The 23584-nt window shown below is 36.7% G+C and overlaps 1 protein-coding gene across 1 annotated transcript in view; it reads right to left on the minus strand.

Annotated features, from left to right (window-relative positions):
• plxdc2b (plexin domain containing 2b) overlaps nt 1-22752 on the minus strand; it is a 47485-nt gene extending 24733 nt beyond the window's left edge. The window contains exon 1 of the mRNA XM_052561854.1: nt 22312-22752. Coding sequence (XP_052417814.1) covers nt 22312-22414 — 103 coding nt within the window. The 5' untranslated portion in view covers nt 22415-22752. The remainder of the gene's footprint in view (nt 1-22311) is intronic.
• Between the last annotated feature and the right edge of the window lie 832 nt (nt 22753-23584).

Here is a 23584-nt window from a genome sequence, read left to right on the forward strand (position 1 = left end):
TGACATTACATAACACAAAGCTTCATTTTGGAAGAAATGATGCTTGTTTTTTTGAAAATGCAGACAGAGTTCCTTCTTCAAAGCTTATTACTAAAGAGGTTTACAGAGGACATGAGAATTGGTTTCAATGCTTGATTATGTCAAATAAGATCCAGAGAAGCATCATTTCTCTCACTACTGGCTCTCACAGTTGAAACATTACACACACGCTTATGCATTTTTTGATTGGTTTATACAAACACTAAAGCATCACTTTTTCTTTATTTTCCCTGTCTCACTCTGCAATAAAAACAGCTCCATTTTGTTCCACATTAACCTGTTTAACTTTAGTCGTAATAAAGAAGATGGTCCAATGTACTCCTGACACTTGGTTTATTGTTAAACTGAGGCATGGTGTTACAATGATACACCAAATGGCTTCTGTGTGAGCCGAGGGTGAAAGGCAAAGAAATGTTGAGCCAAGAGTCTCAGCCCATCCCAATCTGCTTTTATTCTTCTTTGGTCTGTATATCTCTCTTTATGTGCCTAATCTCTTTCTCTTATTCACCCACAAACACATACACAGGGCCAAATTCCTATGCAAATCAAGCCTCATATGATCAGAGTTTAATTAAACCTTTTATTTACTTTGTTCTTTAGTCCTCTCATTGGAAATAAAGATGTGAAAGATGATGGGAGTGTGTACGCTGAAAATCAGGGCCAAAGTTGGAATCACAAAAAGCAGTTCATAATGTGATTGAGTAGACTAAACAAAAAAGAGGGACCAATGAATCAGCCTGGAATGTGGGTTAGTGCTCTCCGAACACCTAAAATAAATCTAAACTAAATGTCCAAAAGTTTCCTGTAGTATACATGGACTTGTGTGCAATGTGGCAGTAAGTTGGGTAGGAATATATTTAGCATTGGCATTCTCTACAAAGGGATGAAGGGACAACAGAGACAAAAATTAGCCAGAAAGATTTTCAATTCTCGGTCTACTTCTCACTACAGCTTGCAGGGTTTGGTCTGTATACGAATATGAACACTTCTGATTAGCATGCAGCAGCTTTCCTCTTGCCTGAACCAGAGCTCACACTCATCCTCTCTTACTTGCTTTAAACACAATTTAGTTAGTCGCTTATAAGACTAAGTGTTTAGGATAATAAAATATTTAACTGTGACGGAGAGATTGAACCATTTGTGCTAAAAACTCTTCTGACAATACAAATATGCTACTCTTCAAAAGTTTGGGGTTATGTTTTTTTTAAGTGTTGCGGAAAGAAGTATCTTATGCTCAACGAGGCTGCATTTATTTGATCAAAAATACAGTCTACTGTAGTTCACAGTTTGTGTAGTGCCAAACACAACACTCCTCCTCGTTACAATACTCCTCTTTCGGGACTTTATTTCAAGAAATTGTAAGAAATCCTTCTGGATATAAGAGTTCTGGAAAGAGGATCTTAATTTCCTGCAGAAATATTGCTCTGATAATCCCAGCAAACATCTCTTCATTCACATGAGCATCTAATCGGTTCTCTGCACTGAAAAACAACCCAAGTGAGAAAGAAAGGGGAAAAAATGCACAACTTGCAGAATGCACTTTGTTTCCAAATCATCATGGTCTACTGTTCCTCCTTTAAACCCTCGATGTGAGAAAAGATTCCCAGAGCCAAGTCCTTCTGTAAAGCCCATTATACATAACAGGTCAATGAGGATTTAGAGAGGCGGCTGTCACTGACTTTTATTGTTGCTGAGTGGAAATCAGTGTCTGCTCGTGACATGCTTTGAAAAGCCACCGCAGCAGGGACAGGATCTCTTTCTCTCATGCTTCTGCTTTCTTTTTCCTGCAAGACTAAATCCAGTCCCACATTTCCCTCTCTTTCTCTGGTTCGGAGTGTAAGGTACCTTTCTTTCCAGCTCTTAAGATGTCCATGAATAAATGACTGAACGAATGCCAAGCTATACATACAGATGATGCAACATAAACTTTGAACTACAAAAACTTTCCTCAAAAAATCTTCCACACCAATTGGAAACAAGCTAAATGAAGTTCATATTTTCATAAAATGTATATTCTAATGGGAGGAAAGGAAGAAGGACCGGTGTGTGTGTGCATTACCCATAAGAAGGGAGAATGTGTATCTTTATGTGTATATAAATGACAGACAGAAGAAAGAGAGAGAAGGAGGGAGAAAAATGTACCCACAAATGTGAATTTCCCTCTAGTCATGTCTACAATGATCAAAATGACTGATATATTACTCCTAATTAATCTGAGGAGGACAGCTGGAGGGAGAGAACAAAAGGGAAACGGCGGAAAACAAAAGTTAATAGACCACATGCATTTATCTTGAGTCACTGCTCTGGAACAAAAGAAAACAAAAAAAAAGTAATATGAGGTACCGATGTATAAAAGAAAGAAAGGGGGCTGGGGGAGGGCTGCTGGGGTTATGGGGTTCAAACCTATTCATAGGGCACTTTAAAGTTCAAATCCATTACAAACACTCTAATATATAGTGTATGAAACTACTAGCTGCAGAAGTCTAGAAGAGTTTGATTGATTGGCTCGCTCTCTCTCCAGCCACTATATGAAGCAGACATATTAGTGTGTGTGTAATTACAGAGAAGGTGAAGCATGCTGGAACAAGTCACCTGAACTCAGGAGACACACAAACACCTCTATATGTGAAAACATATCTGACCATGCCATCCATCTTTATCAAACCTGAGCCCAAAGTAAATTAACTTTATATATCTTTCAAAGGTTTTTTTTTTTTTTTTGAGAGAGAGAAATGAATACATTTATTCAGCAAGGCACATTTAATTGATCAAGAGTGACAGTAAAGGCATTTATAGTGTTATATTACAGAAGATTTCGATTTTGAATAAATGCGGTTCTTTTGAACTTTCTATTCATCAAAGAATACTGAAAAGGGGAACTTGTCCACTTCCACAAAAAATACACAGCACAACTGCTTTTATCATAATAAAAGAAATGTTACTTAAGCACCAAATCATTATATTTAAATGATTTCTGATATTAGTTTTACTGTACAGAGAAACCCTTATAAACTATGGGACAGACTAAATTTCTGTTTAAATGGTCGGTAAAAACATTTTTACATAAATGGCCACATTTAATTCAGTGAGTATTTAGAAGAATGGTTTTACATAGTTATAAACATTTCATGAAACGTTCTGCTCATGTTTCAAGAAAGTTTGTGTTTTTAAGTCCAGGACCATTAATGAGAAATATTCAATCATCAGTACCACTAAGGATACATTTGTCTCAAGTATTTTAAGATCTTTGAAAGGGACATCCTCCTATAATTCTACACAATTATGATATGGTTTATATATGTTTGTAACAAAGTGTTCACAGACAATTATTCACACTACGCATGCTCAGTATTGATGTCCATTAAAGGTGAATGGAACCAAAGCATGGCTGTTGAAAAAACATATCAGTCTCAGAGATTTACACGCACATAAACAACTGGACACGGTACACATACTTTACTAGGAGAATATCAGGGAAAGATGTCTTTTCTACTTTGTATCAGTATGACAGTTTGTGTTACATAATTGAGTGATGTGTATGTACTTGAGTGCAAGACCCTGAATGACTTTGTAATCATTTCTAGTTGTGTGGGTCTGGATGATAGTCTGAGTACATTATATGGTCTGTGGCTGACAGTAATGACAGAATACAGATGACTGGCTTTGCCCTAGGGTGATATAAGGTTTCGTTTACTAACCATTCACACAGAGAGGTATACTTAACCCAGCTAAACACTGGCCTCCAAACCCATGCTCAAACCACACACAGCTTCAGACCATCAGTTTTAGTACAATGCTGTGATGGACAGAATGAAGACAAGTTTAACTCCACATCTGTTCATATAATGAATCTATTAAAGGATGGCACTAGCAATGTGACTGCCAGGGAACACTTAGAGGGCATGTAGCCAAGTAAATGTAAAATGTGATTTCTGACCCTGGACCACAAAACCAGTCTTAATTCGCTGGGGTATATATTTTAGCAATAGCCAAAAAAAAAAAAACTGTATAGGTCAAAATTATAGATTTTTCTTTTATGCCAAAAATCATTAGGATATTAAGTAAAGATCATGTTCCATGAATATATTTTGTACATTTTCTACCATTAATATATAAAAACGTAATTTTTGATTAGTAATATGCATTGTTAAGAATTCCTTTGGACAAATTCAAAAGCGATTTTCTTGATATTTTTGCACCCTCAGATTCCAGATTTTCAAATTGTTGTATCTCGGCCAAATATTGTCCGATCCTAACAAACCATAAAATAATGGAAAGCTTATTCATTCAGCTTTCACTTGTTGTATAAATCTCAATTTCGAAATATTGACACTTAACCTTTGGTTTTGTGGTCCAGGGTCACATATAAACATTCGCTCCACATGCACTGACAACTCTATCAGTCCTTTTGACTTTACACTGACAACAAAATTCTTTGCCCTTGTTTCACAAACCACTGTGTGATTGCTTGCTTTAATCTAAAAACAGAGCCATGTACTGTACCTCCAAAACACTGAACACGTCAATCAAAAGCAGAATTCATATGAAGCAGTCGTTTGTGTGTGCAATGTTTAACCTCATCTATCTCCAGCTTTCTCACCAGTGTAATTCTCTTGCATTGCTCAGTCACACCAGCCTCTATTTCCTTTGACCTGCTGCTAATTTAAAGTGCTAATGAGTGGAAGGTGACATTAGAACATTAAAGGATAAACACATAAATAATGTGTGTGTGTGTGTGTGTGTGCGCGCACAGGAGGATGAATGTCCAGCATACACACATACAAAATCAGAATAATTCATTTTTATGAAATCACTAACACACTGTAGATTAAACAGAATCAAATGTCAAATATACATTGAAAAAGAAGAATACTCATTGTGCCATTAAAGGTCAGCATCGTACATGATAAAGTTTATGATAAAGTTACTCTTTAGGCCACTGGTTGATTCATTTACCACAAGCATTTCATTTGCAGGGACAAGCATTTCGATATTTAGAAATGTCAAAGATATGACCTCACTACTGAACCAACATAGCATGTACTGTATATCAGTAAACTCATTCCTGTAATCCCCTCTTCACATAAAAGCTTCAGTTGACAGGCAAATGCAATTAACTAAATGAGTGCAGAGCAATAAAGGCGTGTTTATTTCAGAAAGAACACACACACTGCTCGGCTGCACACACACTGCTCCAAAATTATACATTATAACACATTATGATTCAATGTAACGTACAAGATTGACAACTTTTTCGTTCAACAAACAATTTAATTTAGTTAATTTCATTGGTTGTACTGAAACCAAAAATAATCTTTATTTAAAAATCAATGAATTCATCAAATTTCAAATTATTTTCAAATTTCAGTTGTATTCAAACATTACAATTAACTATCAGTTCAGTTTTCATGTTCATGGACTTTTAGTTTTGTTTCATTTCCTATGTTTGTTCCAGTTTCCCGCTCTATTTAATTACTATGGCAATTCACTTGATTATCACACCTGTTCATTATTTAATTTGTTTTCTGTGTATAGTTATATATATTCCTTAGTTTCCTTGGTTCATTTTTGGTTGTAATCTGTGTTTAAGTGCACACTGTGTTTAAGTGAAAGAATATCAAGAAACAACGCTTCGACAAACAGCTCAAATCCACATGAGAAACTTAACATTGCATGGCTGCATCAACAGCAGGTGGATCCCAATGTCTTGTGACATCGTGCTGGAAATCCCCTAAGAAGTTATTTATAAAAGGCCTTGCATATTCATTTTTTTTCCTTTGGGATTCTTTGCACTGCTGTTTTTTTACACTTCATCTGAACAAACCAGCTGAGGTAATACACACCTTCTTCTTTCTTCAACACTCTTGCTTATACATGTTACAAACATTTCTCAATAAATGCTTAAAACAACAAGTGTGGTGTTTTACTTACTAAATAACTTTCTCAATAAAACAAATATAAATCCAATACTATACCATGTGTGGTGTCTTTCCTAATAAATCACTTTCTTAATAAAATAATTACCAATAATAATTATCCTAGGTTACAATACAAAAGGTATTACATAAATAGTAAAGGCATACTTACAATAAAACAATTGCTTAATTTCCTCTACAACATGCAGCAGTTACATATTTGCCTGTATGAGGCCTTCCCAGGAAATAAACAAAATAATACACCCTTAGACATAATATATTAACTAAATACATGAAACAATGAGGCAGGGTAATTGTATTCTTATGGATATTACACAACAGTACCTCAGGCAGCTTAATAAAATCACAGGAATACGTGCCTGTACCAACGTATTAATAATGTGCCACAGATACATACTGAATGTGTGTTTTAGTGGCACTCTCTGGACATTTCAGTTTGAAGCTGCCGTGAAAACATGAAGACATAATAACGTTGTTGCAGAAATGTATTCAGAGGCACGTATATAAAATGAGTCTGGGTTGAAAAATGTATGGTGGATGTAACAAAATCTTTTTTCTTCAATGCTAATGAAAACAGCTGAACAGTTTGTTGTGTGAATGATTCAGTGAGTTATTCACTTTCATTTATAAACTAAAGGGTTAGTTCACAGAGAATGAAAATGTGTCCATCTTCTACTCACCCTCATCCTAGGTGTATGCATGTCTTCCGGTTCCCCACAGTCAGCAGAAGTTAGAAAAAAAATGTGTTTATTACATTTGAAATACAAAACCGCATGGATTCGCTACAGGGGGGCTTTATTCACCCCCCAGAGCTGTGTGAGGAACGTTTTATTATAGATGCACGCACTTTATTTTATGTCTTCTGAGCTGTTGATATCAAACACCAGCTTACTCCCATTGAAAGGCTTGGAAGAGCAAGGGACAATTTTTAATATAACTTAAATTGGATTATTCTGAACGAAGAAAGTCACATACACCTAGGATGCTTCGAGGATGAGTAAAAGATAGCAAATTTTAATTCTCGGGTGAACTAAACCTTTAATCATTGTTTTGAATTGGTTAAATGAGTGATTCAATGACTCATTAATAAAGACAGTCACTTGTCACCACTCTAGTGATGGGATATTTGATCATTTTGCTGTCTCTCATATATCGAAATGAACCAACCTTTATTCAAATATAATACGTTTAACAGCCAAATTCCCTGAACACATCCCCCTATGCAATCTTGAGCATATTCCGAATTAAGAAATCATTATAATACGGCCAAAGATAATTTACTAACCTACTCACAGAATAATGCAACCTGCAAAAAAAAATCCCACCACTACTATTCACTATTCACTCTGGAATTGATTATGTACTGTACTTAGGAGCTCAATTATGTGTATGTGTAAGATTTAGTACAAGGAACCTGTGGTCCTTGAGCTACAAGTCACGAGTGGCCTTGTCCTACACCATTAAATCCACACACACCCACATACCGTTTCAATTATGAACTATGTTTGGGTGAACTATTCCTTTAAAGTAACATCCTCTGATTGTTCGTACTAAAGGTTATTTGTGGTAAACACATGAACAGCTTGAGAGTTCATTACTGTATGGACTGCTGTGCTGCTATAGCTTTCTAGCACAGTGTGCCCACGCTTCTCTGCTCTAATATCTACCTCATTACAATGAGCTTCACAGACGGAATGAAGGGTCCTACATTTTTAAAAAGGTACTTCAACAGTCCTTTGGATGACAAATGTTTCAAAGTAGAGCCATTAACATTCAAAGGACCCCCTGTGAGCCAAAAGGGTTCTCTGCAGCTCCACATGGTTCTTGGCATATCAACTCCTTTTAGTCTTTTAGCTTTTTAAGGTTCCTGGGTACAACAAAATTCTCTGATCACATATGACAAGGCTTATAAAACAGTTATATTTTGGACTGACTAGTTAGATTTTTCTATTCACCAGTTTTGTTATATTACAATACTGCATGCAAAAATGTTCTTTCTTGTTTTCTTATAACTATATGTGCACATACAGTACTATACTATCTTTTACATCTATCATTTACAATATAAACCTGAACATAAGAGCCCTTTGTCTGTCATGTTGTGGTTCCATAGTTTTTTTCCAGCCCCTGGTAAGGTGTTGTTTTAACCCTGTTCCAAAAGGGTTTTGATTATATTGTCTTCATTAAGAGCAGAAAGCCAATCTATTTTCTTTGGACGTTTAACCTTAAGAGAAGATCTAGGACTTATCATCGCTATCATCCCACAGGAATGAGGGAAGCTACAATAACACATTGTATGGAAAGAACAACCAAACCATACCTCTCTTTACAGTATAAAATCTCATTCAGCTATTACATTTAACTTGTTATCAGGCAGAGGTTGAATGCTATACTGCATACAAATGTATTTGTATGTTGCACTAGTGGCATTTTCATTCCACATATTGGGAGAGTAACTGATTTTTATATGCACATCAGTCATGCAACTAAAAAAGACAAAATTACCAGACCAAAAAAAAAAAAAAAGCCTAATAAAAAGTACTCGTTCTGTTATCTCTGTTTAACATTAACTCTAACAGCAATGCTCAAAGCAGGTTGTGTAAAAATCCTTTTAAGGAATCCACGAGAACAGACAAGAGTGTTGTCATTTCCTGTTTTTAAGAGCCCCAAAGTTAAACCCAGCAGATATTTCACTCTCTCTCTTACTGACACACACACACACTCACACACACACACACACACACACACACACACACACACACATGTTTATTAGGGCTGTAAAAGGAAGATGACTGGTCTGAGATGAAACAACCTCACCCTGCATGTCTCATTCAGCTCCCTCTCAGCAGCTCAAATTGTGTTCATACATGCTTTGTGATTTGTTTATACATATGTTCACATTATGAGTGTGTGTGTAAATAATGGTAATGGAAGTGAGTAAACTGTTGTGGATAAAATGAAAAGTTGAAGAAAAAATTTTTTTTCCCCATGTAAATAACTAAGCACACTCACATTCCCGAATATTAGACTGATCCATTAATGACAGTTTCCATGAAATCACATGTTCAGATTTAATTAAAAAAATAAGAATAACGGAATGGAAGAACTGATCTGTTTCTAAGAAAGCCAAACATTGATTACATCTGCTTGTTGGCCCATCAACAACAATCATCCAACCATATCTTGTTTTTCACGGCTACAACCAAAGCAGCAAATTGACTGTTTCTATAATTTCTTTTTAATAGTACTCCACCTATGCATTCTAGTTAATTTTCCTCTGAGGTCTGACTTACTAGTAAAATGACAAGAAGTTAACAGTACTAGCATTACTCTTAGCAGTACAACTGGTATGTACATTGTACTTTATCCTGTATGATAGGTGACTAATTATCTTATTTTTCTTTAAAAGACTGCCAACAATTTAAAATGATATCTAAAGTCAGTAGTTCATAGTAAAAATCTAATTCAGTACATAAGAGTAGTAAAAGTAATTTCCTGGGCTGCTGCTGCTGTCTTACCCTAGTTTGAGCGAAGCAGCAAACTGACTGTTATTTTATTATACAGTATATGTTATTTCATAACATTATCATATGCATGCAGTGCTACAACATTCTGTATAGAGCAAGAGTGCTTTGGGCGACCCATTCCCTACTGTTCCTACTTCATAATAATCTCACAGATGTCATAAAAAAAATGATGTCTTAAAATCTTAAAAGTCAAATTTGTGAAATAAAAATTTGAACTTGAACTTGAACCTCAGGCGAGGCACATCTGATTCACAAGGATCTTCCCTCTACTAGTAACATCAAAGTGCCATGCTCATTTCCTCTGAGAAACCGATAGACCTCACAACACATGGCCCAGATTTGCACTCACACAGCCTGGTCCTATTAAAGCATGTTTCAACATCTCAGTTTATGACATGTATGAACTTAAAAGCCTTTTAATGGTTCTTTTAAAAATTTAACACTCCCCCATGGTAATGTCCATGTTAATTATAATAAGAAATAAAAAAAAATCACACCAACTTTAAAGGGTTAGTTCACCCCAAAATAAAAATTCTGTCATTAATTACTCACCCTTATGTCATTCCCAAACCCATAAGTTTGGATCTTCGTTCATCTTCGGAACACAAAGTAAGATATGTTTGATGAAATTTAAGAGCCTCCATGGTCAGAGACTCACAAAAAAATGTCAAGGGAAGAGCCAAAGCTCTATTAAAATAAAAATTCTTGTAAAAAAGAGTGGAGAGGTTCCCAAAGTCTCAGAATTTACATTTTTGGGTTAAAACACAAATCCTTCACTGAAATGGTTGCATTTTTACATTTACATACAAAGTTTGTCAAATAAACTACATTTTCTTTTTAAACAACATTAAACAATGAATTAAAATATTTGAAAGACTATGATTTACCAAAACTGCATTGCTTTTTAATATACTGTTACTGCATAGTAATACACCAAAGTTAGGGCATTTGAACAGTTTAAACTGATGAAAAAGCACTGACTCATGAAATGCACACCAAAAATTTGTTTTTGGCTTGACACCCTTGACATCTGCAGTTAAACAGATTAATAAGAAACGCCCTCCTCACCAGCTGCTGTTGAACACAGACAAAGACCTTCTCTCATATAACATAACAATTACTGAATGCTTCCTAATATCTTGTGACCCAACACATCTGGACACTCACAATAATGCTTAGATGAAACATTTTGGCCTGGTTAACAAGACGTGTAGGTTCCCCCATCTTTTTTCTCTTGTGCTCTTGTTGTGAGCTGCTGTATCGGTCTGGTTTCTGACCTCTTCTCTGTGTGAGCTTTGGGTTTGTTTTACTTCTGGGGATACAGCTAAAGGTTTTCATGAAGTACATCTGTCAGGGGTCACCACAGGACTCTCCACTGAACATCTCAAATCTGTACTTGACCAGTGTTTTTCAGACCAATACAAAAAAACAGACAGTATTTCCTGACAGTGACATGTTTCATATTTAGCTGTATTTAAGAGTGTAAATGTGTGAAAGAGGGATGTCAACTCTCACTGACAGGTTAAAACAATCCTCATGACATTAGCAGCACTTTTGTGCTCAAGATCAATGAAACTTGGTAGACCGTGGAGTTAACAGCATCACCACAGGAAATAATCAATAATATCCCTCAAACTCAAAGCACCTGAAAAGATTTCTGAACCACAGAAGGCCCCTGTGAACCATATATATAAAGAGAGTCATACAGGTTTGGAACGACATGAGGTATGTATAATACACAAACACCAGAAGATCCCACAGCTTTAGCTTCCTCTATTTCAGCCAAATAACTAGATGTCAAGGTTATGTAACATTTCACGAGCCTTCAATCACGGCTGTATGGATTTTCTAGTGTAGTTAGTTGGCATCACTCTGACACGAACCCTGACCCCCCGCCAAGAACAAAGAGTGTACTCTGCATAATTTATTCGTAATTAACATGTCAGACTTAATTTTTGTTGTGCTTAAAAAGTGTCAGCGGGGGCATAGCACAAAAAAGCATTTTCAATACGCTCAATTAGGTTTCACTGATTAAATTATCCTAGAAACATAAAGCCTCAATACTCCACAACACGCACAACTATTAGCCTGTAACACTGAGCTAGCTCTAAGGTCAAAAGAACGATAAAAACCACTGTGGGCCATCACATTTAGTTTAATCTTAAAACCTATGACTAGACAATATAAAACCTATGGCCTCTTGGTGCTTGAACATCTTCATTTGGATATGAAAAGTGTGAGTTTTCACAGCTAAACAAGTTGATAAAATCATTATAGTGAGAGAATGTAATGAACATAAAGTAAAAGTGTACTGAGATATTAACAAAGGTCATCATGAGATAAATTCATTGATATCAGTGATAATAGAAGGTTTATCACTGTAGGTTATTCCCACACGTTTAAATGCTAAATTACTAACACCACTTATGGATGATGCTGCTGATTGCCTTGGGAAAACATGATTGGAAAATGATATCCTTGGGGCTTCTCAAGCAATTCAGGCACTCGCCCACAAACCCTGAGACAGCACAGTTGGATCTCTCTTTTATCTCCCACCCCCATTACTGTGTACAACAAGACACTTGGTAATGAGCAATAACTATGAGCATGTAGATGGGCAGTGGGCCTCCCTTAGCACAAGTGCTCCGTCTGCCTCCAACCGCAATGTCACGATAACACAAAACTATATTGATTCCTAATGAAATGCAAATTGGGGCTGCAGAGAAAATGTCAGTAAATGTACATTTATTAAAAATAAACTCACATATATATGTATTAAAAATGTGCATTTATGCATTGCCTGTGAAACAAACCCATGACCCTATTGTTGCGCCATGCTCTTCTGTTTAAGTTACAGTAGTGCATATAGTAATGCAGCTATAACAGTTTAATATATTGTAATCAGTGAACTGAGCAAAACAACTGCCAATATGGTAGATGTGTTCTCATAATTCATGTTTTATCATCCCCAGTAATTAAAAACATACAACACACTAATAGTTCACTATATATAGGGATCTTAAAGTGCTCAAAACAAGCAAATGTTGCAAATGCTTTAATGATCACGTCATGACCTTTAAAACATGAGGAGGTCAATTCATTTGGTGCCTATATAGATATTTTAGATTTAATGAATTGCTTGTAAAACACTAGTTCCACTGTATGGAACACTGACTCTAAAATACTGCATTCAAAATATTTTATTTGCTTACAAATGCATTAACACACTGGTGTTTTACGTTGCATGAGGCCCAGGGAGTTTCTTATAGAAATACTCATGAACACTGCTTTACAGCTCTGCAGATCTGAGTGTTTTTGCCTGTGTCTGCTAAAGTGATCTTTCCTCAACCAACAAACACACACCCACCACTCATACAAACTGTACACTCCCTAAAACACACACACACAGACACAGTTCCAGTTGCAGAAACACAAAGCTTTATTATTAAAGTCTGAGTTAGTCATAGCCACACAGTCCTGTTAAGGCTTGCATGCAGCTGAAAACACCATCATGAACATAAGTCGGGAATTAATGTGCTACTGAGAGACTGAACATATTATTTTGAAAAAGAACTTTTAGGCAAAAATAAACAGTCAGAGTTTATTAATTCCCAAAATACAAAAGGCTTGGGAGAAAAGATTAAATAACCCTACTAGCATTAAATAAAATAGCAAAAATAATGACTGTTTTCAAACAGGTTTTTACAAACACTGCCCAGTCTGCCATCTGTCATCCAAACAGACAGTCCTGCCCAAAACTCACACTATTGAGTTGATCTAGCTGCACTGAATTGGTGAGGAGACTCAAACAAATAGACCGATGTTTTGAAAACGCCATAGGCCATTTGGTTTTAGCTATTTTTGATGAAATATTAGCAATCAGAGACATTCATGTCTAGTAGAAGGGTGTGGTGTTTTGTTAATGCTTGTTAAAGTGCTGCGTTTAAAAACCACTGTCTCTCTGGACTGTATGTGTTTGAGAACTCAGGGCTGGTGGGAGAAAACAATGTGGAGAAAGACAATATCAACATTTGCAAAGACATATACTACTCTTTCTGTGATTTTCTAAATTGAACCCCAGAGAAGTGACAACCATGTTTTGCTGTATAAGGGGTACACAAAGTCCATTATCTTTAGATGAACTCTGGCCAACTTTGTCAAATTGTAGGTATTTATACTTAAGAAATTCTCCAAATATCGTAATATATATTGAAATGATTCTAGATCAGGGATATTCTTAATAAACTGTTTGATGTCAAGTACGTCACATGTTGATCTCCTTGTGCAGAAGCACTTTCCTAAAATATTTAGGTAGCTTTATGTTTTTCTTTTATTATATGTACTTATACAGTGTGTGTGTGTGTGTGTGTGTGTGTGTGTGTGTGTGTGTGTGTGAGCATAAAACAGCATGTTACATTATAAAACAACATAACATACGTTTGTGGTTGGGTTTATTTTCTGAATGATGTTTAATGCTATATATATATATTTATATGCTGTATATATTTTTTTATATACTATATATATTTACATACTATATATATATATATTAGGGATGTCAACGATTAATCGATGATCGATTAATTGTCGATAAGAGATGCAATCGATTAAGGCTATCGATGGTCGGTTAACCGATTCAATGTTGGGCTGCGTGCGGCTCATGCGCACTCAACACGTGCGAGCGGCTGTGAGTGACGGTGACGATATATAAAAGCATCATCATTCATTCACAATGTACAAATTAAGCTTTTAATGTGATTTAAACTTTAAAGTACATTAAAATAGAAACAACATAAAAGTTCTTCAACATTAAATGCAATAGAAATGTAGTTACTAATCATTTCATCAGATAACTGTTTTATATCGTGCGCTTTGCAGGGCTGCGGGACACAGTGACAGGACAGGTAGTCTATTCATTCCTACAACTTGTTAATTCATTCCTACGAATTATTAATGTGGCAATTGTCCATGTTTCATTAATTTTGTTCCCTAAATAACCCATGATTTAAGTGAAATAAGGGAACAAATTAATAAATCGAACGAATTCTTAATTCATGAAATCTTTAATTTCCCTTCCCATGTTTACCACAGTAAGAGATGCGAAAACAGTTATTAAAAGCAAAAGATAATAAAACAAACCTGGGAAATTAGAGGGTTAGACTATGAAGATTTAGGAAAAGAAACAATGCCTAAATATACTGAATTTGTGGAAATTCGTGACCAACCGGCAAACCAGAACAAGCCGCGTAAATGAAGACTATGGGGTCCAAAAGCATGGTCGCGATCTAACATTTTCCAGTTAACCTATTATTCCTCTAATAAACAAAGCTTTTATACCACACTTGTCATAATCAGATCTTATCATTTCTAAATAAATAATTGCTGGATTCAAAACAGCGATTAATAGGCGCTGTGACCGACACATTCCTGGAGCATTCAGTTTAAATAGACCGTAGTATACCGGTCCACTCTGCTGTTATGCCAAGGACGTTTTTGCTCATATGAAGAGGATCATCTTTTCCGTCTATATGCGAATGCGTGTTAAGTACAAGCCTAGTTTACATTATAAATAATAGTTTAACATTCAAATACATTGCGAATATGGAAACATTTCGATTTGTGCCGAATGAGACATGAGCAATAACCTCCAAATAAATCTAGCCAAATCCGCGCTCGCTCATCCTCGACTGCACGCATGCACTGTCACGATCTAATGCGCTGTATGCCGGATTTTAAAAAATCTGACATTTTCTAGGACAGAATCCAGCAGGATCAAATTAATGTGAGCAACTGTGTTTTGGTGCAGCAGCGCCGATGTAGTTCACTTAATGTGCAGCGCAGTCACACGCGCTCCACATTTCGGATAATTTTATACAATAATGTCAGTTGAAAACATCGCAATTGTGCTTTAAAATACAACAACGAGCACCACAAAACCATTTAAAGAGGCACGTTCAGCGTTCTCCGTGCGGGATTGGAAACTGTCAACAAAGTAAAATGACCTCAAAAGTATGACGCGCTCTCTTCATTTTATCAAATGATCATAATCGCATCTATTCATTTATAATCCTGCTACTAGCATTTTATTCAGACTAAAACCTCTTTAATTCAAGTGAGAAAGCGTTTTGTGTGTGTGTGTGGCTTTTGCACATCCTGTCATACCGCTGACTGTGTGCCTGCAATAGACGCATTTTGCAGTATTATGGTTAACGATTAATCGATTAATTGATCGTTAATTTAAACGACGATCGATCATGGAAATAATCGAAATTTGACATCCCTAATATATATATATATATATATATATATATATATATATATATATATATATATATATATATATATATATATGATGCTATTTTTTTCTTTCTCCAATATAAATATTTGTTGTGGAATGCCTCCAGAAAGAAAAACTAAAATCCAACAAAATTAAAAATATGATTAAATAGAAATTTAATGCAAAGTCCATAAAAGGAAAATAAGAGGAAGTAAGAGATATTTTATTAGAAATGACCTGAGTGAATACTTAAAAAGATATTTAGAGCTGCATGATAAATGGGGCAGCAAAACTAGACATACAAGCAAACACAACGTCCTGCCAAAAGAAAATGTAATCCAAAAGGAACAGTCTTCATGAGAAGAAGCATTCTGGTTAATTGTCCTTTGCCTAGCACTCGAGTGCTTGTGAGTTTGCATGAGTGAACTGAAACTTTCATTCCCCTTGAGCCAACCTCTGCTAACCCCCCACAGTGACACTCTACACACACACACACACACACACACAATTCCTGTGGGACACATTTACTACTTCTTGCTATTCCAATCTCTCTGCCTCATCACCCATTCCATCTCATTCACACTAGAGGCTCTGTTCTAAAGTCACTAGATGCTCTGCATTCACTACTTATGTTTGGGTCAGTGCACATGAACAGGTGCAAGAAATCCTTTTAAGTATCATGAGAGCAGATTATAGCATCTAGCCAGCCTCTGTTTTTTCAGGAAGTTAAAAAAGCACCCAGGCTACACGTTTAATGTGTAAATGCACAACTGAGGTTAATAGCAGACATAATCTGCTGTTAGGCGGCTATGTTTGAGAATAGTACATTGAATATGTTTGTGAAGACTAACAAACACTTCAGAGCGGTGTAATTAACTTTTGTTGATAGGTAATTAGCCAAGCTATGAAGAAAAGGACCTCATACCGAGCACCATTATTGCAGCCCTGGAGAGAAAGACAGAGAAAGAAGGAAAGAGATCCAGGCAAGAATTGAAAACAAAAGCACCGCTGGAAGCCTGAAAAGCATTGTGAGCATGTGAAACACACAAGAGCCTTAGAGCACAAAAGACAACTACTGGAAACCTCTGTGACTTTCACCAAGAAACTCTCTCTCTCTCTCTCTCCTCCCTCTCTCTTTCACAGCTGTATTCAGTGAGGTCATGCAGTGCAATTTTTTTAACTGCGATTTAGTGGTGGAGGTGTACTTTTACCTTCCTCTTCTTTTGTGGCAAATGTAACTGAACAGCTTCATACCACTTTGAGCGTGACTGTTCATTTATAAAGTGTGATATTAGTTTTTGTTAATGGATCGCCAGATGCATAGTGGTGTGTCTGGGAACAACAGTCAGGCCCTGCAAGCATTCCTACCCAGAAGGACCCCCTCTATCCTTTTCTTCATAGCTCTATTCATGCTTTCTTAGGAACTCATTCAAGGAGAGATAAAGCCTGACTCAAGACATCCATTCACTTACCCGCCATGCTGAAAGAAGCAAAAGAAAACTGCAGAGCCTGCAATGTATGATCTCCCTAAGCATTCAGACCAGCTCATTCCAAAGGACTGTCTTGCCCAACATCTATTGTTTTTCATCTGTTTTCTCTGACTAATTCTTTTCCCATCATCTGACTATGTAGTGCTGCGCTCTTTCTTTTTGCATGATGTCTTTCTTTGCTTCTCTCCCACTCTCCTTCAAGGATCTTCCTACAAACGGCCTTCTCCCCCTACAGCAGTCACTTCTGAGAGACATGAAGGTCAGTGGAAGTTCCACTGGATGCCTCTGCAGAGCTCGTTTTTTTGTGTGCATGAGTTTGTGTGTGTGGGAGGCTGCTGCTTTTGGCATTATGATGGATGATGAACTTAGAACCAGGCTGTGTATTAGAAACAGGCTGTGCATCAGTGCTATGGTCAGTTAACTTGATGCCGACTTGATGCCAGGAGGCCTAATTCTGTCTGAACTGTGTGAGTGTGTGTGTGTGCGTGTGTGTGAGAGAGAGAGAGAGAGAGAGAGAGAGATTCATATCCAACTTAGTCAAGTTAAGGAAAATCAGGATAGAAAAATACCCAATGAGCTCACGCTGTCTTCCATCGTCTCGCTGTCCCATTTACGGTCACACCTAGAGGCTCCATTCAAACAGGCTCAGGGTTGTGAGAATGAAGCTTCAGACAGTCTTGTTAGGCAAAAGATTTACGGGAAAAGGAGAGAGATGGAAAATATGCAGGAATGATGTGCATCTCTAATGACGTCCAGATGGAGGAACCACAACTATCTGTTACTAGAGGACAACTCCAATAGTAAACACTTGGCATGGTATAATTCTCAATATATCCGTTTAAATGATCATTTCTTAGTTTATTCTTCAAGGGTGGAAGGAAAAAAAATAATAACAGGACATTTCGAGAAAACATTTAATGTCCACCTATACTTCAAAGTTCACATTTTCACAGCCAGTACATGTCCAATACATAATCCAGACCAGAATCACTGAAGACCAAAACAAATGCACTTCTGGAAGTCTTTAGATAAGAATGACCCACTACTGGGAGCCCTTTTGCATACTATGAAATGACAAAGATGGAAGTTGAACCTGATATATACATAGTCACTCTAATCCTTTATAAATATCTGCCATATTCTTGACTTGCAAGAGATTAAGAGAATCAGAAGTGAACAAGAATATGGTTCCTGTAACATATCTGTACATTTCCGTGTGCATGTCTACACCATAAATAAATGTTTTGAATAGCATTTAATGTAAGGATAATTGTATCAAATTCGTACTTTGCTCCACTGAGTTTAGCAAGCAACTATTAATATTGTTGTATCGGTGGGGAGAGAAACACACCCAGCTCTTCACTCCTATTAATAAAGTCTTTTCACTGCAGATGGCCAGCATACTCTATAAATAATGCTTTATCTGGGCCATGAGCTGAGAGACTGCCATTTTATGTGTACAAGAGATGCACATCTCGACCACATGAAGAGATGAAGTTACCTGACTGCTCGTGTGAGCTGTGAACATTCAAGTAAGAGAAAAACAATTACAGGGTGCAAGCTGGCACAATCTAGAGATGCTCAGTGTGATGGGTTTGAGCTGCCAAGATGTAGTTTTCTATTGCTGCCAAGGTATAATGGATTGATAATCCAGGGCCAAAGACATCGCCCAAACTCTAAGGTGGTCTAAAGCCCTGGAGCAGCTCTGGATTCAATGTTCTGATAAGATATTATAGCTTTACATCACTCCCAAAGAGATTTCACGGTGAGCAGATGTGCAAGGCCAAGGACTATAAACAGTGAAAATTTGACCTGTGTAACTGGTAAAAATCTCCACAGGGTAAAGCTCTTCAATTTAACAAACTGAGAGGTCCAATGCAAGAAACAAACATTCAGACTTCAGGGTTTAACTTTACCTGGATTGGGATCTGAACACAGTTGAAGGTTTTTTGTTTTGTTCAATACAATACAAAATGGCTTTCTTATTATTCACTAAAGCTCTCTAAAGAGAAAAAAAATTGTTATGGTAAAAAGTATAACCCTTCGGAAGAAATTGAGGGCAGAGAGAGAAAAGGAGAGGAGCCAAAGGGAGGGGGTGACAAAAAAAATCAGACTGAATACAAAGCTAAACCCAACCCATTGGATGAACTACTTAAGAACTGTGGGGGCCTCACATTCTCACCAGCTCTCCTTTTCTACATCTCTGCAGTTTCTGAGTCTGCTTTTCCTGAATCATCTATAGCAGACTGGTGATATACTCCTTTTAATAAATATGAATTGTAATTCATAAACCTTTCTTGTTGAGTAAAGTCTTTTTTCACTTTCTGCTTATTAAAGAACCAACAATAAGGCTTTGTTCCCTTTAAACCTCTGTATCTTAAATCAGTGTCAATCAATTTGTACATAACAAACATCTAGTATTAGAGGAAGAACTGAAAATGACTGTGTTTTTATCTACCAACTTAATTTGTGATTTGGTATTCAGAATTGTCTGAACATGTTTACCACTTGCTCAGTCTCAGGATCTGTATCTGCATGAGGCAGGAAAGTCATGATTATCACAATATCATATGTGAATCACCATCAAGTGGCTTATGTAATGCGTTAGAACCCTTGGCCTACTTTGTTGTTTACTCTATCACAAGAAATAAAAGATCAGCTATTATGCAAAAACACACACAACCATACTCAACGTTCGCATGTGAGAGACATATGCTGCAGTGTTTTTTGTTTTTGTTTTGTCCAAAACTCACATGCAGTTTCCATCCTGCCAATGCCAGTAAAGTAGGCTACAAACTAGGTCACAGAGTTCTGTTTGTTTCAGAATTTGGAATACTTTATAAAAAACAAGAACATCAAACCACCTCCTCAATGGTGCAACACCCTTTCCACAGCAGTTAGTTCCGGTTTGATTGGCCAAGCGGCCTGAGTGCTGATTTGTGCATCACTTGGCATATTAAACACTCCAATATTCCATAAAAAAACAAGAATCATCAATTTGGATTTCATTTGCTGTCTTAAAGTTAACTTGTAAAAGGCACCTGAATGTTATTAAAAATAAAGTAAAATATTATTAAAGTAATCCATTCCCAAAGATATCTCCAAAATAGTGTTTTCATGACTTTCAAAAAGAGGAAAAAACTGAGAGATTGATAACAAAATAATAAAAGTATATACATGTTGTATATGTATCAGGATTGCGATGTTGATAGCCACTGAAACATGTCATCATAGTCAAGAGTTCACTGCTTGCAGCACGGTTACTCTTACAAAGTTGAGTTTAGTTAGAATTTAATGATCAAATTTGCTGCCGCTGCAATGTTCAGTGTTTGAGCTGCTCAATGACAGACCAAATTTTTTAGCTGCATACGGAAAGAATTTTGTTCACAAATTTACTAGCCCTCAGGCCACCAGAGATGTAGGTGTTTTTTTTAAATGAGTGATATTTTAAGGGTCTTATGAAGTTAAACTTAAGTAACTAAACATTATTATCTGTATAATTACATATAATCCATAGCCTCAGGCAAACGGTCCAGAGTGATGTCCGGTTTGCAAAAGAAACGGTTCTTTGTATTGAACTAGATGAACCAAGTTTACCAAATCGGACTGAACCAATGTGGCAAACTAATAAAGACTAGTTTATTAATGTTACATGCATTAGACATCTACAACATCCATGTTTCACATCATTATTGGGTGCTTTAATAATTGCCCCTACGTCAGTACATGAACTGGTGAATCAGTTATTTGAACCAGAAACATAATGTCCAAAAGAACCATTTTGCACAAAATAATCAGACTTCCACATTTGCCTGAAGCTGTGGAATATAGGTAATAATATTGTAAATAATTCAGTTTACTGCACAGACCAATCGTTTTGCTTCATAAGATTTCAATTGTCAGGGGCCAGGGTTATTCATTTTGTGTTCCTTGATATGCTTTTTTTTTTTTTTTTTTTTGGTAATTCTCAAAAACTTATATATACAGTTTCAGCAAAAAAAAAAAAGAATAAAAAATGATTTACTGCTCCGTTGAAGAAAAAAAGTCAGAAGGCCTGGAGGTGAGTAAACTCACCCGCTTTCATTTTTGGGAGAACTATTCCTTTTGAGTGGTATCTCATCTGCTATATTATGCTGTTATTCTGAAAATCGTGCTGATATTCAGAACTGCAGCTTTCGTACTCTTGCGAAAACGGTCAAATAGTATCTCTATACGAGAAAGAGACCCAGACAGACAGACAAAGGCAGGTTATAATTCGGACACAATGAGCTCAAGTCGGATGGGTCGAAACATAGCAACACTTAGGAATTTATGACTCGAGAAAGAGTCAATGAATCCAGTTTACTTTCCTCTTAAAATGTGCACATGGCGAATAACAGTTTGAGTACAGTCTGTTGAAGCCTCCTGTGTCTCACGTTAAATAACCTTGCGCAGTGTGAAACGACACAGCAGAAGGCGATTAGAAACCCAATAGCTGCTCCAGTGATGAACAGGTTACTGTATGTGCTTCAGGGCAAAGTCGACGAAAACAACCCTGCTCCACATAAAAGAAGCTGAAGGTAGCCTACAAGATTTCCCCACTCATATTCTTTCTGCAAGAAGCGATAATACGTTCACATAGCTACCGCTTGAAAACAGCTGCTGATAAACATAGCCTCTGGCATACATACAGCACAGCAAAACCACACGCTCAACCCATATGAGCTTATTCGTTGCATTATAATAAACAATTCAGCATTAATATGAATAGGCTATTAATACGAATAGAAAATCTCAAAGTTCCCATGAGTGAGAAATTGAAGAATAGTCTATGCAGAGACTTGTCAGCTTGCCTTCAGATGAGATGGAATAAAGGTAGCCTATATCAACTTTTTATGAAAATGCATTCAGTATTTCCATTTTAGCCTGCAAGCCATATAGGTGTACATGACGAATAGACATAGGCTTAGGTCATGGTGTGAATCCCTGATTTTTCACATCCCTATAGCCAAAACAAACTCCTGTCATCAATGCAGTGTATACTGGAGTCCACGAGCACTCACCTTCCGCCGTTAATTCTCCTGTGGTGATCTGGAAAACACTTCCCAAAGCGTGTAAAACTAGAACAATTCCCACAAACACACTGAGCGTGCTTGAACCCGCCATATCAGATATCTACTGAGGCAGAAGTCCTCAGTTTCTTTTGCTCTGTCGTTGCCAAAGATGTAAAATAAAGACAAACAGCGTGTGGTCAGTCGCTGAGCGTTCCGCGCCCGCTGCTGTGCTGCGACTATTGGAGGACTCGCGCTCCCGATAACGACGCGTTTCCTTCAGACTCCAGACCCAAACTAATCCTAGCAGAGTTCGAGATAGTCTAAAAGACAGCCCAGTCCAGCTCGCCTCTTATCCATGCATTCACCACAAAACCAGGAGGTGTAGATGGCGTCACAGACGCACCACCAATAGTGTCCTGACTCCTGAATCTGACTTGCTTGGGGGCTTCTCAGTCATGAAGGTGATTCGGCATTAGTGCCACTGTTTTCATGAAAACACCGTTCACTGATTCATAAAACAAAACATGTCACACGTTTTTAAAACAGCAACAGTTCCACAATTCACAAGAGATTATTAAAATTATGAAGACAAACAAACTTTTTTTTTCTCATTATATTATCAAAATAATTAATCAACACTATCACACACACCCAGAAAACCACCTGTCTATAGCACTTAATATAGACGATACATATAAGAAAATACATTTGTTTATATTTTAATATAAATATATCCAAGTGTATTATCAATTTGTATTAGCCTACATAAATATAACAAAGCACTAAACATGCTATTAGAGAAAGAAGATAATTAAAAAATAATTGTCCACAATTGTGTTGTCCACATCGTCAGACATTTATGATCAGGCCTACGTTTAAAATTCAGGAAATAATTAAACAGTATACAGTAAATGTAAAAAAAATTTTCCTAACAAATATTTGAGACCTCTGACCATGTTGAAAGAAAAAAGAAAAAAGAAATAAAATAGGTCAAACTGACAACTGCACAACTGAAATGCTGATATTTTCACACCAAAATAACTAAACACAAAACGGAATGTATCAGTTTTCTACAGTCTGCTTTGACCCTTGTGTCAGAAACCAGTAATTCACATAATTTAGCATATTACAAAATTATATCATATAAGCATTCAATTTACAGATCTCAACTGGTCATGTTGAATCGCTCTCAGTACTGATTGTCCTTGATGCTAGTATAGTAAATTCGATAAAGATTGCCTCTGCTGTCTCCTGAGAGCCCAGAGGCAAAACAGGCAATGTC

The sequence above is a fragment of the Carassius gibelio genome, chromosome B7, assembly GCF_023724105.1.
Source record: "Carassius gibelio isolate Cgi1373 ecotype wild population from Czech Republic chromosome B7, carGib1.2-hapl.c, whole genome shotgun sequence".
In the NCBI taxonomy this organism is placed as follows: domain Eukaryota; kingdom Metazoa; phylum Chordata; class Actinopteri; order Cypriniformes; family Cyprinidae; genus Carassius; species Carassius gibelio.